The following is a 20,329-nucleotide window of genomic DNA, read 5'->3' on the forward strand; positions in this document are numbered from 1 at the left end:
AGGGAGACTTGTGTCTTGTGTGAAGCATCCTTTAGACAAGCTTCCATCTCACTGGATGTAAAACAAGTGTGTAAACTTGTCCCAATTCGATTCTGCCTGCATGACCTAAGAAGCTCCCTCTGATCTTTACAGTACTGTATTATGGCTTGATAATAATTCTGAACCCCAGTAAGCTGGAGGAAGGAATAAATAACATATTGACAGGAGTGAGCATACACGGAACGGACAAAAACTGCCTGAGGAAGATGTTGATCACTATTAGGCTATTAACAGTCTCAATAAGATAAGGTTTGGGTCCTGAAACCTGTAAAATTGGAACTATGCAGAAGTTTGGGTAAGTCACTCTTTGGTAAACTGAAACCAGCTCGAACAAGTTGATAAAGAGTTATACTGAAAAGAGTTCTTAAGACAAACACAGCGGGGGAAAGCCAGGGAAGGCAAAGTTAATTGATTTTTTCTTCTTTAATTCGGGATACTATGGAAGAAACCAATTGGCTTTAAAGGCACCACAGCATCAGTTCAAAGAGAACAATTTTTAACTCTGCCTGGCTTGGGTTTTATTGGAAGGTCTCTCAAATGCAAGACTAGATGCCCCAAAAACACATGTATGGGTTGCTGTGAGTTTTCTGAAATGTATGGCCATGTTCCAGAAGCATTCTCTCCTGATGTTTCACCCACATCTATGGCAGGCATCCTCAGAAGTTGTGAGGTCTGTTGGAAACTCGGCAAGTTGGTTTATATATCTGTGGGAGAAAGAACTCTTGTCGGTTCGAGGCAAGTGTGAATGTTGCAATTGGTCACCTTGATAAGCATTGAATGGCCTTGCTGTTTCAAAGCCTGGCTGCTTCCTGTCTGGAGGAATCCCTTGTTGGGAGGTGTTAGCTAGCCCTGATTGTTTCATGTCTGGAATCAGCCAGGCTTTGAAGCTGCAAGGCTTTTCAATGCTAATCAAAGTGATCAATTGCAACATTGACACTTATCTCCAACAGACAAAAGTTCTTTCTCCCACCTTGGACCTTCAAAGGATATATAAACTTCACTTGCCTAGTTTCTAATAGACCTCACAACCTCTGAGGATGTCTGACATAGATGTGGGCAAAACGTCAGGAGAGAATGCTTCTGGAACATGGCCGTACAGCACGGAAAACTCACAACAACCTAGCGATTCCGGCCATGAAAGCCTCCGACAACACATGTGTGTTTTGGGTTAAAAACAAAGATGAAACCTACCCTTAAACCACTGCAAGGCATAACATTTAATTCTCAACCAATGAAAGCCAGGAGAAGAAAAACCAGGAGTGATGCATGAAATCCCACACAGGACCCTCAATTTCATACCAAACAAGGGGGAAAAAGACCCTGTACATAAAAAGCTGTCTGTGGCCCTTTCGATCCTGATCCTTGTTTCTGGTAGTTGAAACAACAAAACATTCACTTTAGAGATGCGGAAGGAGGATTCTTGGGCAGCTTTAGGATGAGAGGGCTGAATATATATGCAATTTAATCTCCATCTATAGAGAAGACCTGATTTAACATGAGTGTAGTTAGTTACACTAATCCTGATTACCAAAAAATGACAAAAATGGCAACACTCTATTTTCCAGGGTGGCTAGTCATTAAAATATCAAACAAAGCTTTGAGCTCCTTAAATCACCTCAAGCCAGAAAATTTAACTCAAGCAATGAAAGCCAGGAGAAGAAAAATCAGGAGTAAGTGTCTAAGTTGGTTATATTCCAAATAAAGTACTTTGCAGAATACTTTATATAGATTTTTCACAAGCTCCAGTTACTATATACCAGGCCACCCATCCGAAGCAAAACCACAGCTGTGTTTTCAGTGTTTAAACCACAGAAAAAAATACATCTCAAATATGTAAGAAGCCTCAGCAGAAAGAAAACGTCAACAAAGGGTTAGGAAAGCCACGTGCATCTTCTCGGGTTAAAATTCACAGTTGTTAAGAGAAGCCTAGGGAATCATACAAGAACGAAAGTGGAGGCTCAAATTCGGAAATGTCGACGTACTAAAATATAAAAATAAATAAGCTTGAAAGTCAGCAAGACATTCACGTGTTCTCAAACTGCTGATTTGGCAGAGGTGTCACCAGATCTCCTAGGAGTCACTCATTCCTACTATTTTGTATAAAGAAATCCTACATCTGTCCAATTGGCTTTGAGCAGAAGCAGCGTTATGATGTGCAAGCGATGAGCCAGAAGCTCATGCAAAGGGAAAACTGGAGATGCAATAATGCTATATTCTTTGAATGAAGTCAAGCAAACATTCTCACACCCTTATGGCCTTGTCCCTCTGCCCCGCCTCATTAAACTGCGGTAAACCTCTTTATTCACCCAGAGAGGCAATCCTAGACAAGCAGCAAATAGTTGAATGAAAAGTAATGCCTCCACCTTTGTCACTTCGGTTTGGATGGGAATATTTTAATAAATCAAACACAGAAATAATCCTTTGAATGTGCTCTTTAGCTACCACTATTCACTTTCCCACATAATCACCAGACAATTGGATACATTTCTACCAACGATGAACAAGTTTTCTGAAGCTATCACAGAAGAAGTCAACCCTCTGTTTCCGCAACCGGCGTCTCACAGGACCCATCGTGCACAGATCTTCCGATAGCCAAGCGAAACAATAATGTGACTCACACGTTCTTGTGAAATGCTGATGATGCTTGACATTTCTCTCCGAGTGATACCACGATCGTCCTGAATCAATGTGTCAACCTTTTGCTTGTAAAACTCGGTGGTTGTTGTCACAGGACGTCCAACTCTTTGTCACGCAAGTCAGATGTTCCCACCTTAACATCTTTAAACTTACTCGCCCAACGATGCACAGGACTCACATCAACACAATCTCCATAAACAGCTTGCATTCTCTGATGAATCTCCTTTGGGGTGATTCATCTGCTGTCAATAATTCAGTGACTGCACGTTGCTTAAGTCGCATTGACCGACTGTCTGCACAGGGTTCCATACTAAGCACTTTAACAACACAACCGTTCAATGCTAAGGCTTCCCGCCAAATGGAACTGTAGAGGACCGTCTACTGAACAAGCCAGTACCTGCTGCATACCAGTATTGCCATCTGTTGAGGAGTTCCAAAGGTGGAGGCATTACTTTTCATTCAACCCTCGTAAATCTTGTGCCACTCAAAGTTTGCTTCCCTACTCAAAACCATACAAAAAGAGGAAAGCATCTCATTTTGCCAAGCCTACAAGTATACAGTTCAGAAAAAAAAAACAATATGCTGTAGAGTTTTCATACAGTAACATTTGCCAGCTCACAATTTTGAGGTCTGTTTTTAAGCAAACTGGAAAGCTATGCAGGGTCTTTCCCTGCAACTTAGATTTCTTATTTTCTATGCTATACTGCTTTACAAGGAAAAAATAGCACCATGTTAGGAAGTTACCAAATGTAGATAAAACAGGATATATATATATAGCGTGTGTGTGTAAAGATACTTATTGGCCCTGCGGAAAAAAATACGGAGCAGCCACTGTCATTATGGCAAAAACAACTCCAACCTTATCTAATACAATGGGAGATATTGCTCATAATTCCAACATATTATCATTAGAAAAAAAGTAAAAATACAAGTGCTTCAGCTTCACTGGAAAATGGTAAGTAGGAAGTTCACGGTGCACCTGATAAAGAGTTCTCCGGAAGAGACCTGCTAGAATACTGATTTGAAATACTGTAGATTTCCCTACAACATCCCTTTTAGCTGACTGTTAAATCAAGATTGATTCACCTGGTATGCTTCTACAGTACGATATGAAGGTAGATTCTGAGGAGTACAAAACAGCTAAAACCACAATGCTACTTTTGGGTTGGCTAATATAACAACACTTTTTGTACAAAAGAGGGGATTCAGCACCACAGGTTGTCCAGTTTGTATTCTAGACAAGATTTTTTAAAAAGCCCCCAAACAATCCCCATCGTAAGTTAATACATTTATGGCATTTGGTTTATGTATGCTATGGAGCAAACCTTATTTTGGAATAAGATTCGTTCGCTTTTGGACACAAGAGTTGAACATGGCAGGGAAAGCTTCGTGAAAACATTCCCTCCATGAAGAAAAAGAAAAAAAATATATTAACAGTTGAAAGTCTTGTAGAGAGATTTCTTTTTCTCAGTTCCCATGTAAAGGTATGTCTACATTCACCCTCAACCAGAAGAGAAAAAAGTGAACATTTTATATATGTTTATATATAATAATAATATATATATTATATAAAATTCAAAGCTATCAAAATAGTTACTCCAAAAAACAAATAAAACCCCGTCCAAGCCCCGAACGTAGTATGACACATGGATGGGATCTCTGGGACGCATTCCTATACATTTGTTTGGTTAAGGCTGCAATCCTAGCAGACGGACCAGGAGTTAAGTCCAACTGAATTCAGTGGGACTTCCTTCCAAGTAGACATGCAACAGGATTGGGTGTGCAAAGCACAACACACGCTCTCGCTGCGTCGGCCTCTAATACTTGCCTTATTTATCTGTCATTGCCATAGCCCCACCCACTGCAAGTGCATCATTTCTATAATATTTTCTCCCTTTATTATATATATATATATATGTATGTATGTATATATAAAATCTTTAGGGAATAAAGCTACCCCTACTTCCTTCAAAACAAAACAGTAGCTTTCTACTCAGAAACAACATCCACAAGACTTGCTCAAAAACAAAACAAAAGGGAAGGAAAATCCCAATGCTGTTGTTATCTGTTGTCAAAATGATCAAAAGCATTAAGAAGGAAATGCGTTGATCGATGTGCTTTTGCTCGGGTTGTGCCAAGGCGCACAGATGTTCTTAATCTGACGTGTGCATGTCCATGCTGTAATCCAAGGTTTCTGAGGCCGAGGCGTCGTCCTCTCTCGGTTCGCCGTAGGCCTCTGTTCTTTCCGGAGACTCCATTCGGCTCCTTATTTCGGCCACGCCGGGATGGTTCTTCCGCAGGTGCTGGTTCAGGGTTCCCTGGAAAGGAAAGCATTTCCCACAAACCTCGCAGCGGAAAGGCTTGTCGTCAGTGTGTCCGCGGATATGGTATTCCAGCTGGTCCTTGCGTGTGTACTTTTTCCCACAATACTTGCACACAAAGGGAGTTATCCCCATATGTAGCCTCATGTGCCGGTCAAGACTCCCTTTCTGGTTGAAAGACTTCCCGCAGTATATACAGATGAGCCTTTCGCTGTAGGCGTACCAGTGAGCTCGGACATTCCTTTCCCTCGGACTGTCGTCGTAGTTTGGTTGGCTTCCTGCCGATTCGCCGTCTCCTCCTTGCGCCAGGGTTGGGACGTCGCTATGCAAGTGGCTCGCAGAGAGCCGCTTCTGACGCCCTCGGCCTCTGAAAGACCCCAGCATGGACCGGGACGAGCTCGAGTTCCTCAGGCTCCCAAAAGATTCAGATATTCCAGCAGATTGTGATGTCCCATGGGAGTACGAGTAGGCATTCTGCAAAACGGGGCCGTAGGATCCAACGTTGACTGCCACCACTTGTTCCCCGTCGACCATTTCCGTATGGTACCCATCATCGCCAAGCGAAGAGCTATCGGAACAACTTGGCCGGTCGTTTTTTTCCATTTTGACTTTGACCTCAGCAGCCTGGCTCTCTCGGATGACCAAGTCAGCTTGGTCGTGATCGCCTTCTATCTGAATCTCGTATTCAGAGACGCTCCCGCTACTTCCGCGGTCCGAATGCCCTTCTTCTTGGAGGCGGCTACGTAGGCCCTTCGTCGGGGTTGTTTCCATTTGCAGGTCGCACCCAGAAGCAGACTGCCGCACCCGTGGGCAATAGGTAGGAGAGATTTCAACTGGATTGGCAAAGTAACTACTGTCTTTCACCCCATTGTGATTTTCCAGAGGGTCCTCGGCCCCCACGGTGACAGAATCGACGTCGCCGACGCTGATCTTTGAATGAATGCTTTCCAGTATCTGGGTGCACTTATCAATGACACATTGCATCTGTAGAAAACTAGCAGCTGTTAAAAAACTGACAACATCCTTCAGCTGCAAGGACATCCTTCCAGTGTAACAAAAAGAGAGCAGCTGCTCAAAGACATTGGGGTTTTTGATGACTGATATTGACAGGCCACTCATGGTGCTTAATGCTGAATGGTCACGGAAATATGGAGAACTGGCAGCTAGAACGGCTTTGTGAGCTCTGAACGGCTGACCCTGGATGTGTACAATGATATCACAAAGCTTTCCCTGCAGGCGAAGCTCATTCAGCTGGCTCAGTACGGTGCTGCTGTACTCAGGAACATCAAACTGGATGAAACTGCTGCTGTCCATGTCTTCTGACGTGAAGTGAAACCTGCAATAGGCACAAAAGAAGTATTTTTATAGAGCAGGGCTTTGATTGTGTGATGCTGTTTTAAAGAGAGCAAACAGTTCATTGCTATGAATGAAATTCTGTATATATACCATGACTTGATTTTAAAAAAACGGCTACTAAAAAAAAGGCCACCACTTTTCGGACAGCAAACTTCTCACTTTCACATATATCTAAAAAGCCAAATTCCTTTGAAATAATATGGTAGTTAACCTCCGCAGGTTTTAAAGTAATTGCTGTGTTTTATGCTGTAGTATATTTATTGTTTATATTGTTTTAATTCATGTACTATGTTTTTAACCTATGTTTTGTTGGGCTCGTCCCCATGTGCGTCACCCTGAGTCCCTTCGGGGAGATGGTGGCGGGATACAAGAATAAAGTTGTAGTTATTATTATTATTAGATGACTTTATTAACTGCATCCATATTAATTTTATTAATTGCACCCAGCCAGTTTTAAGTATGAATTTAAAACTTGTGTCTTGTGTTTAATCTGTTGTGTATTTCAATATGTATTTTATAGAAATATGCTTTAATATGTATCTTTTATACAAATACATTTTAATAAGTATATTTATAGAATTTTTACAGTGTTTATGTGTTTTAATTATGCTGTAACCCACCTCGAGCCACGAGAAGAGATGGGTAAGAAATAAAATAATAATAGTAATAATAATAATAATAATAATAATAATAATAACTGGGGCCTCCAGTAGCACAGCATGTTAAAGTGCTGAGCTACAGAACTTGTGGACCAAAAGGTCACAAAAGTTCTAATCCGGGGAGAAGAGTGAGCTCTTGCTGTTAGCCCCAGCTTCTGCCAACCTAGCATTTCGAAAACATGCAAATGTGAGTAGATCAATAGGTACCGCTCCGGCAGCAAGGTAATGGCACTCCATGCAGTCATGACCTTGGAGGTGTCTATGGACAATACTGGCTCTTCGGCTTAGAAATGGAGATGAGCACCAACCCCCAGAGTCGGACACAACTAGACTTAATGTCAGGGGAAAACCTTTACCTTTAATAATAATAATAATAATACCAACAACAATATTTGCTCCTTCCTCCAGTGAGTGCAATGCTGAATATCTGGCTCTACCATTCCTGCTTTATTCTCCAAATAGTTAACTGACAGGTCATCCAGTGAGGTTCAGGGTTCAATGAGGATTAGAACCTGCATTTCATAGTCCCAGTACAAGACTATAACCAGTAAACACCATTTCTATTCAACATAAACTGGTTTACCTACAGCAAATTGTTTTAAGGATAGTTAAAGTTGGCAAAGAGAACTGCAGCTAGCTGCTCCAGATGTCTAATTTGTCTTCATATCAGGCATGTTATGACTCTTTTGCAAACGTTGCTGGAATTATGATACTAACACCAGCAGGAGTGCAGAACTGAGCATGCAAGGGCATGGAACTCAATCTGAGAGAAGCCCTTAAGCAGCACTGTTGAGCTCAAATACGTATGCTGATGTAAACCAATATGCCCTGCAACATCAACAGGGGCTTACAGAGGGTTTTGCAACACGCAACGGTTCCTTCCTTTTGTGGCTCTAAGTCAGGATTTCTCAAGTGTTGCTCTAGCAAATCTTAGTCGTGAGAGGAAGAAAACAAACCCTGCCTGTTACTTTAAAACAGGGGTCCTAAAACTTTTGAAGTGGAGGGCCGGTTCATGGTCCCTCAGACTCTTGAAGGGCCGAATTATCATTTGAAAAAAAATATGAACAAATTCCTATGCACACTGCACATGTCTTATTTGTAGTGCAAAAAAACCCCAACAACAATTATTTATTTTTTTATTTACTACATTTATATCCCACCCTCTCTCACCTCGAAGGAGCCTCCGGTGGCCTAGGGGAAAAAAAGCCTCGTGACTTGAAGGTTGGGTTGCTGACCTAAAAGCTGCCAGGTTCGAATCCCACCCGGGGAGAGCGTGGATGAGCTCCCTCTATCAGCTCCAGCTCCATGCGGGGACATGAGAGAAGCCTCCCACAAGGATGGTAAAACATCAAAACATCCGGGGTCCCCTGGGCAACGTCCTTGCAGACGGCCAATTCTCTCACTCCAGAAGCAACCCCGGTTGCTCCTGACACGGAAAAAAAAAAAAAAACCTCGAAGGAGTCAGAGCAGCTTACAAGTTGTATGTACATACAATATATAATATTATTAGCATAGCACAATATTAGTATTATATATTACTATATTGTACTATACCACTATACGGTAATATTATTAGTAATATTAAATTTAATATATAATGTATAATTAATATATTATATTATTAATAATATTATTATATTGTATGACATTATAATATTATTATTAATAATATAATATGTATACACAATATATTATATTATTACTATAGCACAGTATTGGTAAATGAAAGATCAATACAATATTTAAAAATAAAAACAATTTTAACCAACACAAACCTATCAGGATTTTAATGGGAAGTGTGGGCCTGCTTCTGGCCAATGAGGTAGTCAACTTAAGTAGGATTGTTACTGTTGAGTGCCTTCAAGTCATTTCAGACTTTGGGTGAGCCTAAGTCTAAAACTGAGAGCGGGGGCCAGGTAAATGACCTTGGAGGGCCACATCCGGCCCCTGGCCCTTAGTTTGGGGACCCCTGCTTTAAAACAAGATCAAAAGCAACAACAACATGAATTGAAAGTTCTTCTCAATTGGGTTGTTGTGTGTCTTTCGGGCTGTGTGGCCATGTTCCAGAAGCATTCTCTCATGACGTTTCGCCCACATCTATGGCAGGCATCCTCAGAGGTTGTGAGGTATTACCTCACAACCTCTGAGGATGCCTGCCATAGATGTGGGCGAAACGTCAGGAGAGAATGCTTCTGGAACATGGCCACACAGCCCGAAAGACACACAACAACCCTGTGATCCTGGCTATGAAAGCCTTCGACAACACATTCTTCTCAATTGTTGCCTTAAAAAGGGTTAGATTGTAGTAAGGCAAAAACACACCAACTCTGAAGTATACAATATACAAGTAGATACTACAATACTGGTTACAGTAACAAGCACCAGTCCTCTTTGATTCCAATTACATCTGTTTGCAAACAATAAAATAAACTAAAGGCTTTTAAACCCAGTATAAAAGTACAGTTTAAAAATTACAAAAAAGGTGAAAAGATTGTAGATTGATTAAAAAAATTAAATTGTTTCCAATTTGATCTCATAGGAAAAGTGTGAAGAAACATAATCCCCTTTCCCTCATTAAAATTGCTTTCTGTTTGCATTGACGTTTGTTTGTTTTTTCCAGAAAAGCGAGAAGAAAAAAATGTTTATTAATAATCTTCCGAAGTACTGATTTTCTATGGTCTAAAGCTAATCACGTACACATACATACACATATGTACACAGCAAGAGATGCTGGGAATAAGAGAGATCCAGAAGGCAAGTCAAGTAGATTTATACGACAAAGGCATATTACACACCCTCTTGCATATTAAGTATTGTCCCCAAAGCTGTGTGGTGTCAGAGCCATCTGGTTGCCTAGGAATTAAAGGCATGTGTACGGGATCCCCAAAGGTATACAACGGTTCTACAGCAGATGTATTAAAATCCAGTTATTTGCATTAGCTTCTAAAGCAAAAATGCTGAATGATTCTATTGAAATGGCAGCTAAAAAGAGAGCTCCAAATCTCAACGCATGACCCTCAAAAATGCAAACTGTGCACTCAGACTAAATTATGCAAATCTATATTAACTTTTTTCAGATTTCTATCCTTTTTTTGTGATGAGCAATAGATATGTGTCAAGGTCACAATAGCAGGAAGGCTGCATCAGAAAAAACTGAAACGGGAATTTGGCTATCCCACCTTGATACCTTTGCTGGATGCTGCAGACAAATTTTAATGGAAAGCGGGGCAATCCATGAGGCATGAAAGAGATCACTCACATTGATTTCAATTACAATTTGTCAGCAGAAGCTCTTCAGAATTGTGTCCAAGTGTCTGAAGTACATGCAACTTGTCCTACATTTGATATGTTTCATCTTGTCTCACAGCAGGCTTTTGAACAAGTCTTTGCTAGCAAGAAAGAACAATTGAAACAAATGCTAATGATTCTGTGATAGATTCCAGAAACACAAGTAAAACGTGATGGCCATTTGAATGCTGTTGGACTACAATAACCATCACCCCTAAACAGGATATCCAACCATGAGAAACAATTAGATTTAACAGTGTAATTCTATATTTCCTTAAAACCAGGCAGCAATAATTGTGGACAAGAGGAGAAAATACTAAAAGATGAAGGTGCTAGGGACATAACATGACAGTATAGAAATGGATAACATTTTGCATACACAGTAATATGAATATATATCCAATTGGGAGAAAAGCAGGATATAAATAAATTATTATTATTATATTTGAAATGTGTTGTCGAAGGTTTTCATGGCCGGAATCACTAGGTTGCTGTATGGCCATGTTCCAGAAGCATTCGCTCCTGACGTTTCCCCCACATCTATAGCAGGCATCCTCAGAGGATGTGAGGTCTGTTGGAAACCTGGCAAGTGGGATTTATACGTATATCTGTGGAAGGTCCAGGGTGGGAGAAAGAACTCTTTGTCGGTTTGAGGTAAGTGTGAATGTTATCATTGGCCAGCTTGATTAGCATCGAATAGCCTGGCAGCTTTTGAGCCTGGCTGCTTCCTGCCTGGGGGAATCCTTTGTTGGGAGGTGTCAGCTACTAGCTTCATTTACCATGGTGCTGTACTTATTATAGCAACATCTTCACCACCTGCATTTTAAAAGGAGGTTAGTTGGATGCAGACCAGCTTTGCTTGTACACTTTGTACTGTGAATTCACTAACAAATCAAAAGCAGTCACCTATTTTTAAAGGCTCTATGAAACAAACTGACAATTGTCTTATTTCTCAATAAGAACAAAAGAAATAATTCCCTTGCTCAGCTGTGAAATATTAAACTCTCAGGTTTTCTGTAATATTACAAAGCTGCAACCTGGTGCTAAAACTGTGTACGAATCAGCTTTATGTCCAAATTGAGTCAAGTGGAAATGTCTCTTGAGGGCTGAGGCAGTTATGAGCCCCTAAATCTCTGGTGCAGATAATTAGAAGAGAAAATAATTAGTTCATTTTACATTCCAGTTTCTCTGAAAAGACAGAAAAGGGGGCAACTCTGCCTCGACAGTACTATCTACTGAAAAAGAGTGAAATAATCATTTTTTCACTAGGTAGCCATTAAAATATTAGTATATGTTGCAGGAATGGAATTTCTAAGGGAATACTGCAATATGGATACTTGGGTTTGTTTCCTTTTCCAAGCAGTAAAAGAAAGCTCTCTTGAACTTCTGTAAAGTTTTCTCCTTTGACTTTAGCTTTCCTCCCCAATTTTTTTGGCGTGAGAAATCCTAGGGCTGCTACAAAGATCTCTTAAGGCTTCTCAAAAATCTTCTTCACTGAACCAAGCTTTATTCTGCTAGCATTACAGTAACAACTTTGCAGCATACATATGCAAAGTTCACTACAGATTCCTCAGTATGAGTTCGCTTGTTATGATTTATCACATAGCATGAGATAACTATTTGAATAGGCTAACCAATCGCTGTTGGTTGTGTAGGTGATGTGGTGAATAAGAGATGTTTGGGAATAAAGTGTTATTTAAGGTATTTTTCACCATGGTTTCAGAATGGAAGGCTGGGGGTCCAAAGTAGTGACTTCTGGCCTTGTTGTGACAATATGGGCAAATAACACAGTAGATAAAGCAGCCTTGAACATATGTACCCTGGCTTTATTTAACTATGCTGCCATTTTACAAATAAGTAAACACCATTTCTAAAGAACTGTCTAAAGCTGAGACAGGCAGACTTCAGGTTTATGAGAACTACTTTTACACGAATCCTTTACAATCTACCGGTATGAAATAAAGCCAGATGTAAAATGGTTGCTCACAGCAGTGGGCAAGGGAAAGAGAACGTAATATTAGACTCAAGTGTACATTTGACCACATGCTTAGTCCGAGGATGAGTTCACAGTCATGTCATGTAAAAACATCCCTAGATTTCACCCCAAACTTCCCCCCTTTCCCTACTGCTTAATTTAGAAGTCAGGTTGGAGGAAGTCTTTTCATTGTTGCTGCTTTCAAACATTTGAGAATAAACAACCTTTGCTAATTGACTGCAAATCACTCAGAAATCTCAAATTAGTCCTACTTTTGAAACAAAAAGTATACTTAGCAGATGGAATTCATAAGCAGGGATGGAGAAACTAGGCAGTGTTAAGACTCCAGCTCTAAATCACTGGTCACAATGATTGAGGTTGATCAAAACTGAGTCCAACAACATATGAAGAGCTACACAATCCCTCACCCCTTTCCAATATCCGCACTGTCAAAACAACCATTTGTCTGTTGTTTATCCTTGAAAAGGCAGAATTATCTCCAAACAACCAAGCTGAAGGTTGGATCAGTTAATCAAACTGTAGTAATTCTTTTCTCCCTCTTTTCCCCCTTTAATATGCCACAAATTCATAATGTAAGCAGGGAAGATAATGACATTTTGGGGGGACCCATTTATAAAAAAAGCTTGCTGTAAATCCCAATGAGGTATGTTTATATGTGCCTGCAGGTTGTCTTTCAACTTTTGGCAAAAACATGCATTCCCTAGGATTTTCTTAGGCAAGGAATACAGTCTACCCTACATATCCATGGTTCAACCATCTAGGACTTGGAAATATTTTTTTAAATGCCAAAGACAAACCTTACTTGTCAGTTCTTAGAAAGATCTTGTTTCTGGCAACAAAACAAATATGAAATAACATGACCGTTTGCACAGTTCCACCTTCTCCTTGATGTGATTTGGGAGATTATGGGATATGCCATTAAACAGCAAATGCTGTACACCAGACATTTGCACTGTAAATGCTGGGTTAGTATTAAAACATGGAATGTAGTTTTAGGGACACTTTAGGAAAATAACCAACAGACTTCCACTCAAAGACAGGCTATTTATAACAGAGTTTTGTTTTTCGACCCAAAGATCCTTCCCACTTGAGAGACTAAAATTATACTAAGTACACAAAATGAAATTATAGGCTAAATGTTTTAACAGGAGAGCGAACAAGGCGCATGTATGGAATTAGCACAAGAGAGATCTCAGAAGGTACACATGAGGTCAGGAGCAATGGGAGCAAAATTAATTGCGCTGTTGCCAGCTGCCTCTCAGCCTCATTTGCTCATTCATTTGGCAGACCCTACCCAGGGATTTACATCAGCCACGTACCTATAACATCCTCTGTGCCCCATCTCTACATTTAATGGGGAGAAGGTTTTACAATCAGCTCTGTAAAATGAGTAGGCTACAGATATGCACTTTATCCCTTGTAGCTTTGGAACCCAAAAGAAATGCATCACGATTCTTTTAGTATAGTTATTTACCTTAAAAGCACAATTTAGTTAAGATTTGCTCACAGTTCCTAGTAGTACAGCAAGACAAAAGAGTAGTAAAGCAAACGTGATGAAATTCATGAGTTTACCATAAGTCCACAAGTGATTTGGAGGCACACGCCCATACCATCTTGTGGAAGTTGATGGTTTGCTTTGGATGTTATGCTGTAGCTCATAACATCCAAAGACGTTTTGACATTATTCACCACATCACAACCATATCCTGCATAAATCTAGGTGCCTAATTTATATCAAATCAGGGCACTAATCTATTTAATATAGTAATGTAGTTAAATAGTGGGAGCAATCCTGTGTGGTGTTATTAACAGAGATGAGTATGCTGGAGCAAACTGCAATATATATTTTGATATGATGCCATGTGAATGTATAAGGTAGTTTGTTTCTTAAATGTGCTTATTTTATGACGCTTATATTTATTACTGATGTATTTTGATTGTTGTTTATGTGATTTTAATACATTGCAAGCTGCTTTGGATCCCATGAGGGAGAAAAGTGGGATATAAATAAAGATTTATTATTATGATTACTACTATGCTTGCTGTGTGGAAGGGGCTCCAGACAGGCCCTATATCCCAAGATCTGATTTCAGGTTTTTGGTTTAAAGAATCACAGAGTTGGAAGAGACTTTCTGGGCCATCCAGCCCAAGCCCATTCTGTCAAAAAGTAAGAAAATCACATTCAAAGCACCCTGACAGATGGCCATCTAGCCTCTGTTTAAAAGCCTCTGAAGGAGGAGCCTCCACCACACTCTGGGGCAGAGAGTTCCACTGCTGAACAGCTCTTCTTACAGCTGGAAAGTTCTTCCTAATGTTCAAGGGGAATCTCCTTTCCTGAAGTTTGAAGCCATTGTTCCGCGTCCTACTCTGTTTATATGTTTTAAATGTATTTATGTAATTGTATGTTATTGCTTGGCTTGGTCCCCATGTGAGACGCCCCAAGTCCCTTCAGGGAGATGGGGCAGGATATAAGAATAAAGTTATTATTATTATTATTATTATTATTATTATTATTATTATTCACTTAACCAATTACAAATCCAGCTAACCATAGTTTTGCCTAGCCCACACTGGACTAGTTTGTTTGCCAGAAGGACATGGGAGACCTTATTGAAGGCCCTAGAATCGTATTGGCTTTTTGTTGCGGCTGCATCCCAGTGTGGGCTCATGTTCAGATTAAGACCGAGAGGCCCCTTCCACACAGCTGTATAAAATCCACACGGAAGTGGGTTATATGGCAGTGTGGAGTCATATATTATTATTATATATTTATTAGCGAAGGAAACTCAGGGCGGTTTACAAGTATATATACATACAATATATTACATTATACGACTATATTGCATTATTATTAGTAATATTGCATGTAATATAAATATACAATTATAATAGTGAATTATAATAATTATTATTACATTGTATTACATCATATTATTATTATTATTAATATTATATGTATATACAATATATTATAATATTAGTATAGTATAATATTATTATATATTATTATATAATATAATCCAGTTCAAAGCAGATATTGTGAATTATCTGATCCGATATTCTGGGTTATGTGGCTGTGTGGAAGGGCCCTAAAACCCCTTCCATACAGATGGGAAAATCCTCACTGAACCGGATTATATGGCAGTGTGGACTCATATAATCCAGTTCAAAGCAGTTATTGTGGATTATCTGATCCGATATTCTGGGTTATATGGCTGTGTGGAAGGGCCCTGAAGCCCCTTCCATACAGATGGGAAAATCCACACTGAACCTGATTATAGGACAGTGTGGACTCAGATAATCCAGTTCAAAGCAGATATTGTGGATTATCTGATCCGATATTCTGGGTTATATGGCTGTGTGGAAGGGCCCTGAAACCCCTTCCATACAGCTGTGCAAATTCCACACTAAACCGGATTATATGGCAGTGTGGACTCATATAATCCAGTTCAAATCAGATATTGTGGATTATCTGACTTGATAATCAGCGTTATATGGCTGTGTGGAAGAGCCCAGAGATTCAGAGACCAGTCCAAACTTATTATTGGTTTCCCTTCTTCTTTCCTTCCCCTAATAGTTGCTGAGAGCTCTGCAGCGAGGGATGAGCCGACCCAAAGCGGACTCAAGGGAGAACAACCCTCGAAGGGAAAGAGGACGAGCTTCTTTTTCCCTCAGAAGCCTCGTCAGGGAGCGGGCCCTCCTTCCCCTCCGCCCTGACTCACCTGAGGGGCCTCGGGGTCTCCTCACAGGGCGGGCCCGCCGGACGGGACGGAGCTCGGCCCTGGCCCGCCGCCCCCACAGCGCCCGGAAGCCGCTCCGCGAACACTTCCGCTACCGGGTCGCCATCGGCGGGGAGCGGCGCCTGACAGGCCGGGGAAGAGGGGGCGGGGCGGGAAGGCAGAGGCCACGCCCAGGAGCCCTGTAGCCACGCCCCCTTCTCGGCTGAGGGAGAAACGGTCGCGCAGGCCGAAGCCACGCCCCGTTTCCTAGTAGCCACGCCCTCTTCTTGGCCGAGGAAGACACTATACATAGGCCGAGGCCACGCCCCCTTCGCGGCTGAGGGAGACACAGGGTCGCGCAGGCCGAAGCCACGCCCCGTTTCCTAGAAGCCACGCCCTCTTCTTGGCCGAGGAAGACACAGGAGTATACATAGGCCGAGGCCACGCCCCCTTCGCGGCTGAGGAAGAAATAGGCCTGGGAAGGTCGAGGCCACGCCTCCTTCTCAGGCCGCTCAGGGCGAGGCCACGCCCTCTTCTCCGCCGATTGCACAGGCAGAGGTTACGCCCACCTCCTGAGTGGCCACGCCCTCCCCCTGACCAAGGAAGACACAGGAGTGTACATTGTCCGAGGCCACACCCCCTTCTCATTCGAGAAACAAGGCCGCTCAGAGCAAGGCCACGCCCCTTCTCCGCCGATTGCACAGGCTGAAGCCACGCCCACCTCCTGAGTGGCCCCGCCCTCCCCCTGAACGAGGAAGACACATATAGTCCGAGGCCACGCCCCCTTCGCGGCTGAGGAAGAAACAGGCCTGGAAAGGCCGAGGCCCCGCCCCGCCTTGGCCACGCCCCCTTCTCAGTCGAGAAACAAGGCCACTCCGGGCAAGACCACGCCCCTTAAGAGAGGCTTGCACAGGCCGAGGCCACGCCCTACTTCAATCCGGCCACGCCCCTCCTTTCGCTGACCACGCCCCTTCCTCGGCAAGGACCGCACGATGCCACGCCCCCTTCTAGGCTGAGAAAGAAACAGGACAGACCGAGGCCACGCCCCATCTCTCTCCGGCCACGCCCCTTCTCGATAAGAAAGTTCTGCACCAGGCGAGGCCACGCCCACCTCATAGGGATCATAGAATCCTAGAGTTGGAAGCCAAGAAGCAGGAAAATTGCATTCAAAGCAACCCCAACAGATGGCCATCAAGCCTCTGCTGAAAAGCCTCCAAAGAAGGAGCCTTCATCACACTGAGGCAGAGAGTTCCACTGCTGAACAGCTCTTCTCACAGTGAGGAAGTTCTTCCTAATGTTCAGGTGGAATCAGTTTGAAAACTTGTAAATGTGAGTAGATCAATAGGTACAGCTCCGGTGGGAAGGTAATGGCGCTCCATGTAGTCATGCCGGCCACGTGATCTTGGAGGTGTCTATGGACAATGCCAGCTCTTGGGCTTAGAAATGGAGATGAGAACCAACCCCCAGAGTCAGACACAACTGGACTTCATGTCAGGGGAAAATTTTTAGTTTTATATTTAACATATGTTGCATATATAGCTATTTTATCCTTTGTAATAATAGGCAAGTTGATCTATACTTTTCAACTTTGAGTTTCCAAAGTTGACGACCCGACTTGACCGAGCATCGGATTCTTACAATCACAAACTCCTTGGCTTCTCAAGGGACATGAGGGTGAGAGAGATCACGACCCGCATACCGGTAGTATGACACAGCAAACGAGATCTATATGCTGGATTCGTATCATAAAACCACAAGTCGAACACTTCCCAAGCGTTTAGGACTATGTGATGTATTATTATTATTATTATTATTATTATTATTATTATTGACACGAAGACATAGTATGACACAGCAAACGAGATCTATATGCTGGATTTCATATCACAAAATCACAAGTCAAACACTTCCCAAGTGTCTAGGACTGTGTGATGTATTTTCGGATGATGCGCAGATCCCAGTCGGGTGGCCTGTTGCAGTTGGCAGATCGTGATTTTGACAATGTCTATTGTTTCCAATCTTGTGGCATGGCACCCAGTGTGCCCATCACCACAGGGACCACCTGCACTGGTTTCTGCCAGAGTCTTTGAAGTTCAATCTTGAGGTCCTGAGTTTTTCCTGTTGTTTTTCGTCAATGCGACTGTCACCTGGGATGGCGACATCAATGATCCAAACCGTTTTCTTTTCCACAACCGTGATGTCTGGTGTGTTGTGTTCCAGAACTTTGTCAGTCTGGATTCAGAAGTCCCACAGTATCTTTGCGTGCTCATTTTCCAATACTTTTGCAGGTCTGTGATCCCACCAGTTCTTTGCTGCTGGCAGGTCGTACTTGAGGCATAAGTTCCAATGAATCATTTGGGCCACATAGTTGTGCCTCTGTGTGTAGTCTGTCTGTACGATTTTCTTACAGCAGTTGAGGATATGATCAATGGTTTCGTCGGTTTCCTTGCACAGTCTGCATTTTGGGTCATCAGCTGATTTTTCGATCTTGGCCTGAATTGCCTTTGTTCTGATGGCTTACTCCTGGGCTGCAAGGATCAGGCCTTCTGTCTCCTTCTTCAGGGTCCCATTCGTGAGCCAGAGCCAGGTCTTCTCCTTTTCAGCTTTTCCTTCCATATTGTCAAGGAACTTTCCATGCAATGTTTTGTTATACCAGCTGTCAGCTCTAGTTTGTAGTGCGGTTTTCTTGTACTGATTCTTTGTCTGCTGTGCTTTGAGGAGTTTCTGATTTTTTACTTCAATCAAAGCAGGTTCTTCCCTTTGCTTGACATATTCTGCCAGGGCATGTTCTTCTTCTTTGACTGCTTGTTTTACTTGTAAGAGTCCTCTGCCCCCTGATCTTCTAGGCAGATATAGCCGGTCAACATCACTGCAACATCATGTCACAAAATCAAAAAGTTGAACACTTCCCAAGTGTTTAGGACTGTGATGTATTATTATTATTATTATTATTGCCTGCTTTTATCTCAAGTGAGATGCAAAGCGGCTCTCGCCACCAAAAGCAGCGCTGTTTAAAATCCACAACATGCAACATATTAAAACAGAATCAAACCAACCAGTCAATGAAAATTCCTTCAGAAAATGTAAAGCAATTAAAAACAGTTAATATTAATGATAGTAGTGGGACAAAATCTTAAAAATTCGTGTCAAAATGCCTTTACAAATGGCAATTTAATTCCCCCCCAAAGTAATTAGAAAAATCATTCATTATGTCAGAAAAGGAACTTACCCCCAGTTGATACAATACTTTTGAAATTTAACATTAAACTTGAGATGTGAGTAATAAAGAAAAAAAATATTGGGTTGCTGTGAGTTTTCCGGGTTGTATGGCCATGTTCCAGAAGCATTATCTCCTGACGTTTCACCCACATCTATGGCAGGCATGAAAGCCCTTGACAACACAAAATAAATATTATTTATCATCACTATAATAGTAATTATCCCAGAACTAATGCTTAGCGGTAATGACATAACTTACAACTCTTTAACCTCCAAGATTTAGGCCAAATTTCAAAAATCTCTCTGCTTTGGAAACCCTAAATAATTCTTACTATTGTTCTGTATTGGAAGATATAGAATATATTTATGGGTTATTTGTATGAATGCAACAATAATCAGGAAAAGAGTGTGTTCACCATTTGTACATCATACAATCGTTCGATGCAATCCTTACACGTGAATATTAAATTTGCTGGGGATTTAGGGAAATGACCTGATTTAAGTTAAAGTGTGCCTGCTCTGTTTGGAAAGCAAACATTCTCAGGTCCGGAGCCACGAATGTCTGTTGTGACAGCTGAACGGAGGGCAAACATCTTGAGAATGGATCATTTGGGTAATGTTCTGAAAATAAATTTCTGAATTCGGATACTTTCGTAAAACAAAGAGATTACATTCCGTCTTGTGTGATGACAGGATTGAATTACATGTTGAATTGCTGTGAGTTTTCCGGGCTGTCTGGCCATGTTCCCGAAGCATTCTCTCCTGAAGTTTCGCCCACATCTATGGCCGGCATTTTCAGAGGTTGTGAGGTCTGTTGGAAACTAGGCAAGTGGGATTTATATATATCTGGAATAATGTCCAGGGTAGGTTGCTGTTAGTCTTTCGGGAATGTCCAGAGTGGGAGAAAGAACTCTTTGTCTGTTGGAGGCAAGTGTGAATGTTGCAACTGACCACCTTGATTAGTACTGAATAGCCTTGTAGCTCCAAAGCCTGGCTGCAAGGCTTCAAAGCTGCAAGGCTATTCAATAGCAGAGCACTTGATGAACCAACCTGGACACAATCACCATGTCAGACTACACAGGGAAGCCATAGAAA

General features: G+C 41.8%; 1 protein-coding gene across 1 annotated transcript; it reads right to left on the reverse strand.

Moving 5' to 3' along the window:
- Positions 1 to 1,572: 1,572 nt before the first annotated feature.
- On the reverse strand, positions 1,573 to 16,167 carry zbtb34 (zinc finger and BTB domain containing 34). The gene is made up of 2 exons (XM_008120830.3): positions 16,019 to 16,167; positions 1,573 to 6,333 (listed from the first exon to the last, which is right to left on the reverse strand). The coding sequence occupies exon 2, from the start codon at positions 6,309 to 6,311 to the stop codon at positions 4,830 to 4,832; it is 1,482 nt and encodes a 493-aa protein (XP_008119037.1). The 5' UTR covers positions 6,312 to 6,333; positions 16,019 to 16,167; the 3' UTR covers positions 1,573 to 4,829.
- Between the last annotated feature and the right edge of the window lie 4,162 nt (positions 16,168 to 20,329).

Source organism: Anolis carolinensis, unplaced genomic scaffold (assembly GCF_035594765.1).
Source record: "Anolis carolinensis isolate JA03-04 unplaced genomic scaffold, rAnoCar3.1.pri scaffold_7, whole genome shotgun sequence".
In the NCBI taxonomy this organism is placed as follows: domain Eukaryota; kingdom Metazoa; phylum Chordata; class Lepidosauria; order Squamata; family Dactyloidae; genus Anolis; species Anolis carolinensis.

Excerpts from the sequence above, each read along its gene's own strand:
- zbtb34 (XM_008120830.3), bottom strand. The coding sequence starts at position 6,311 with ATGGACAGCAGCAGTTTCATCCAGTTTGATGTTCCTGAGTACAGCAGC.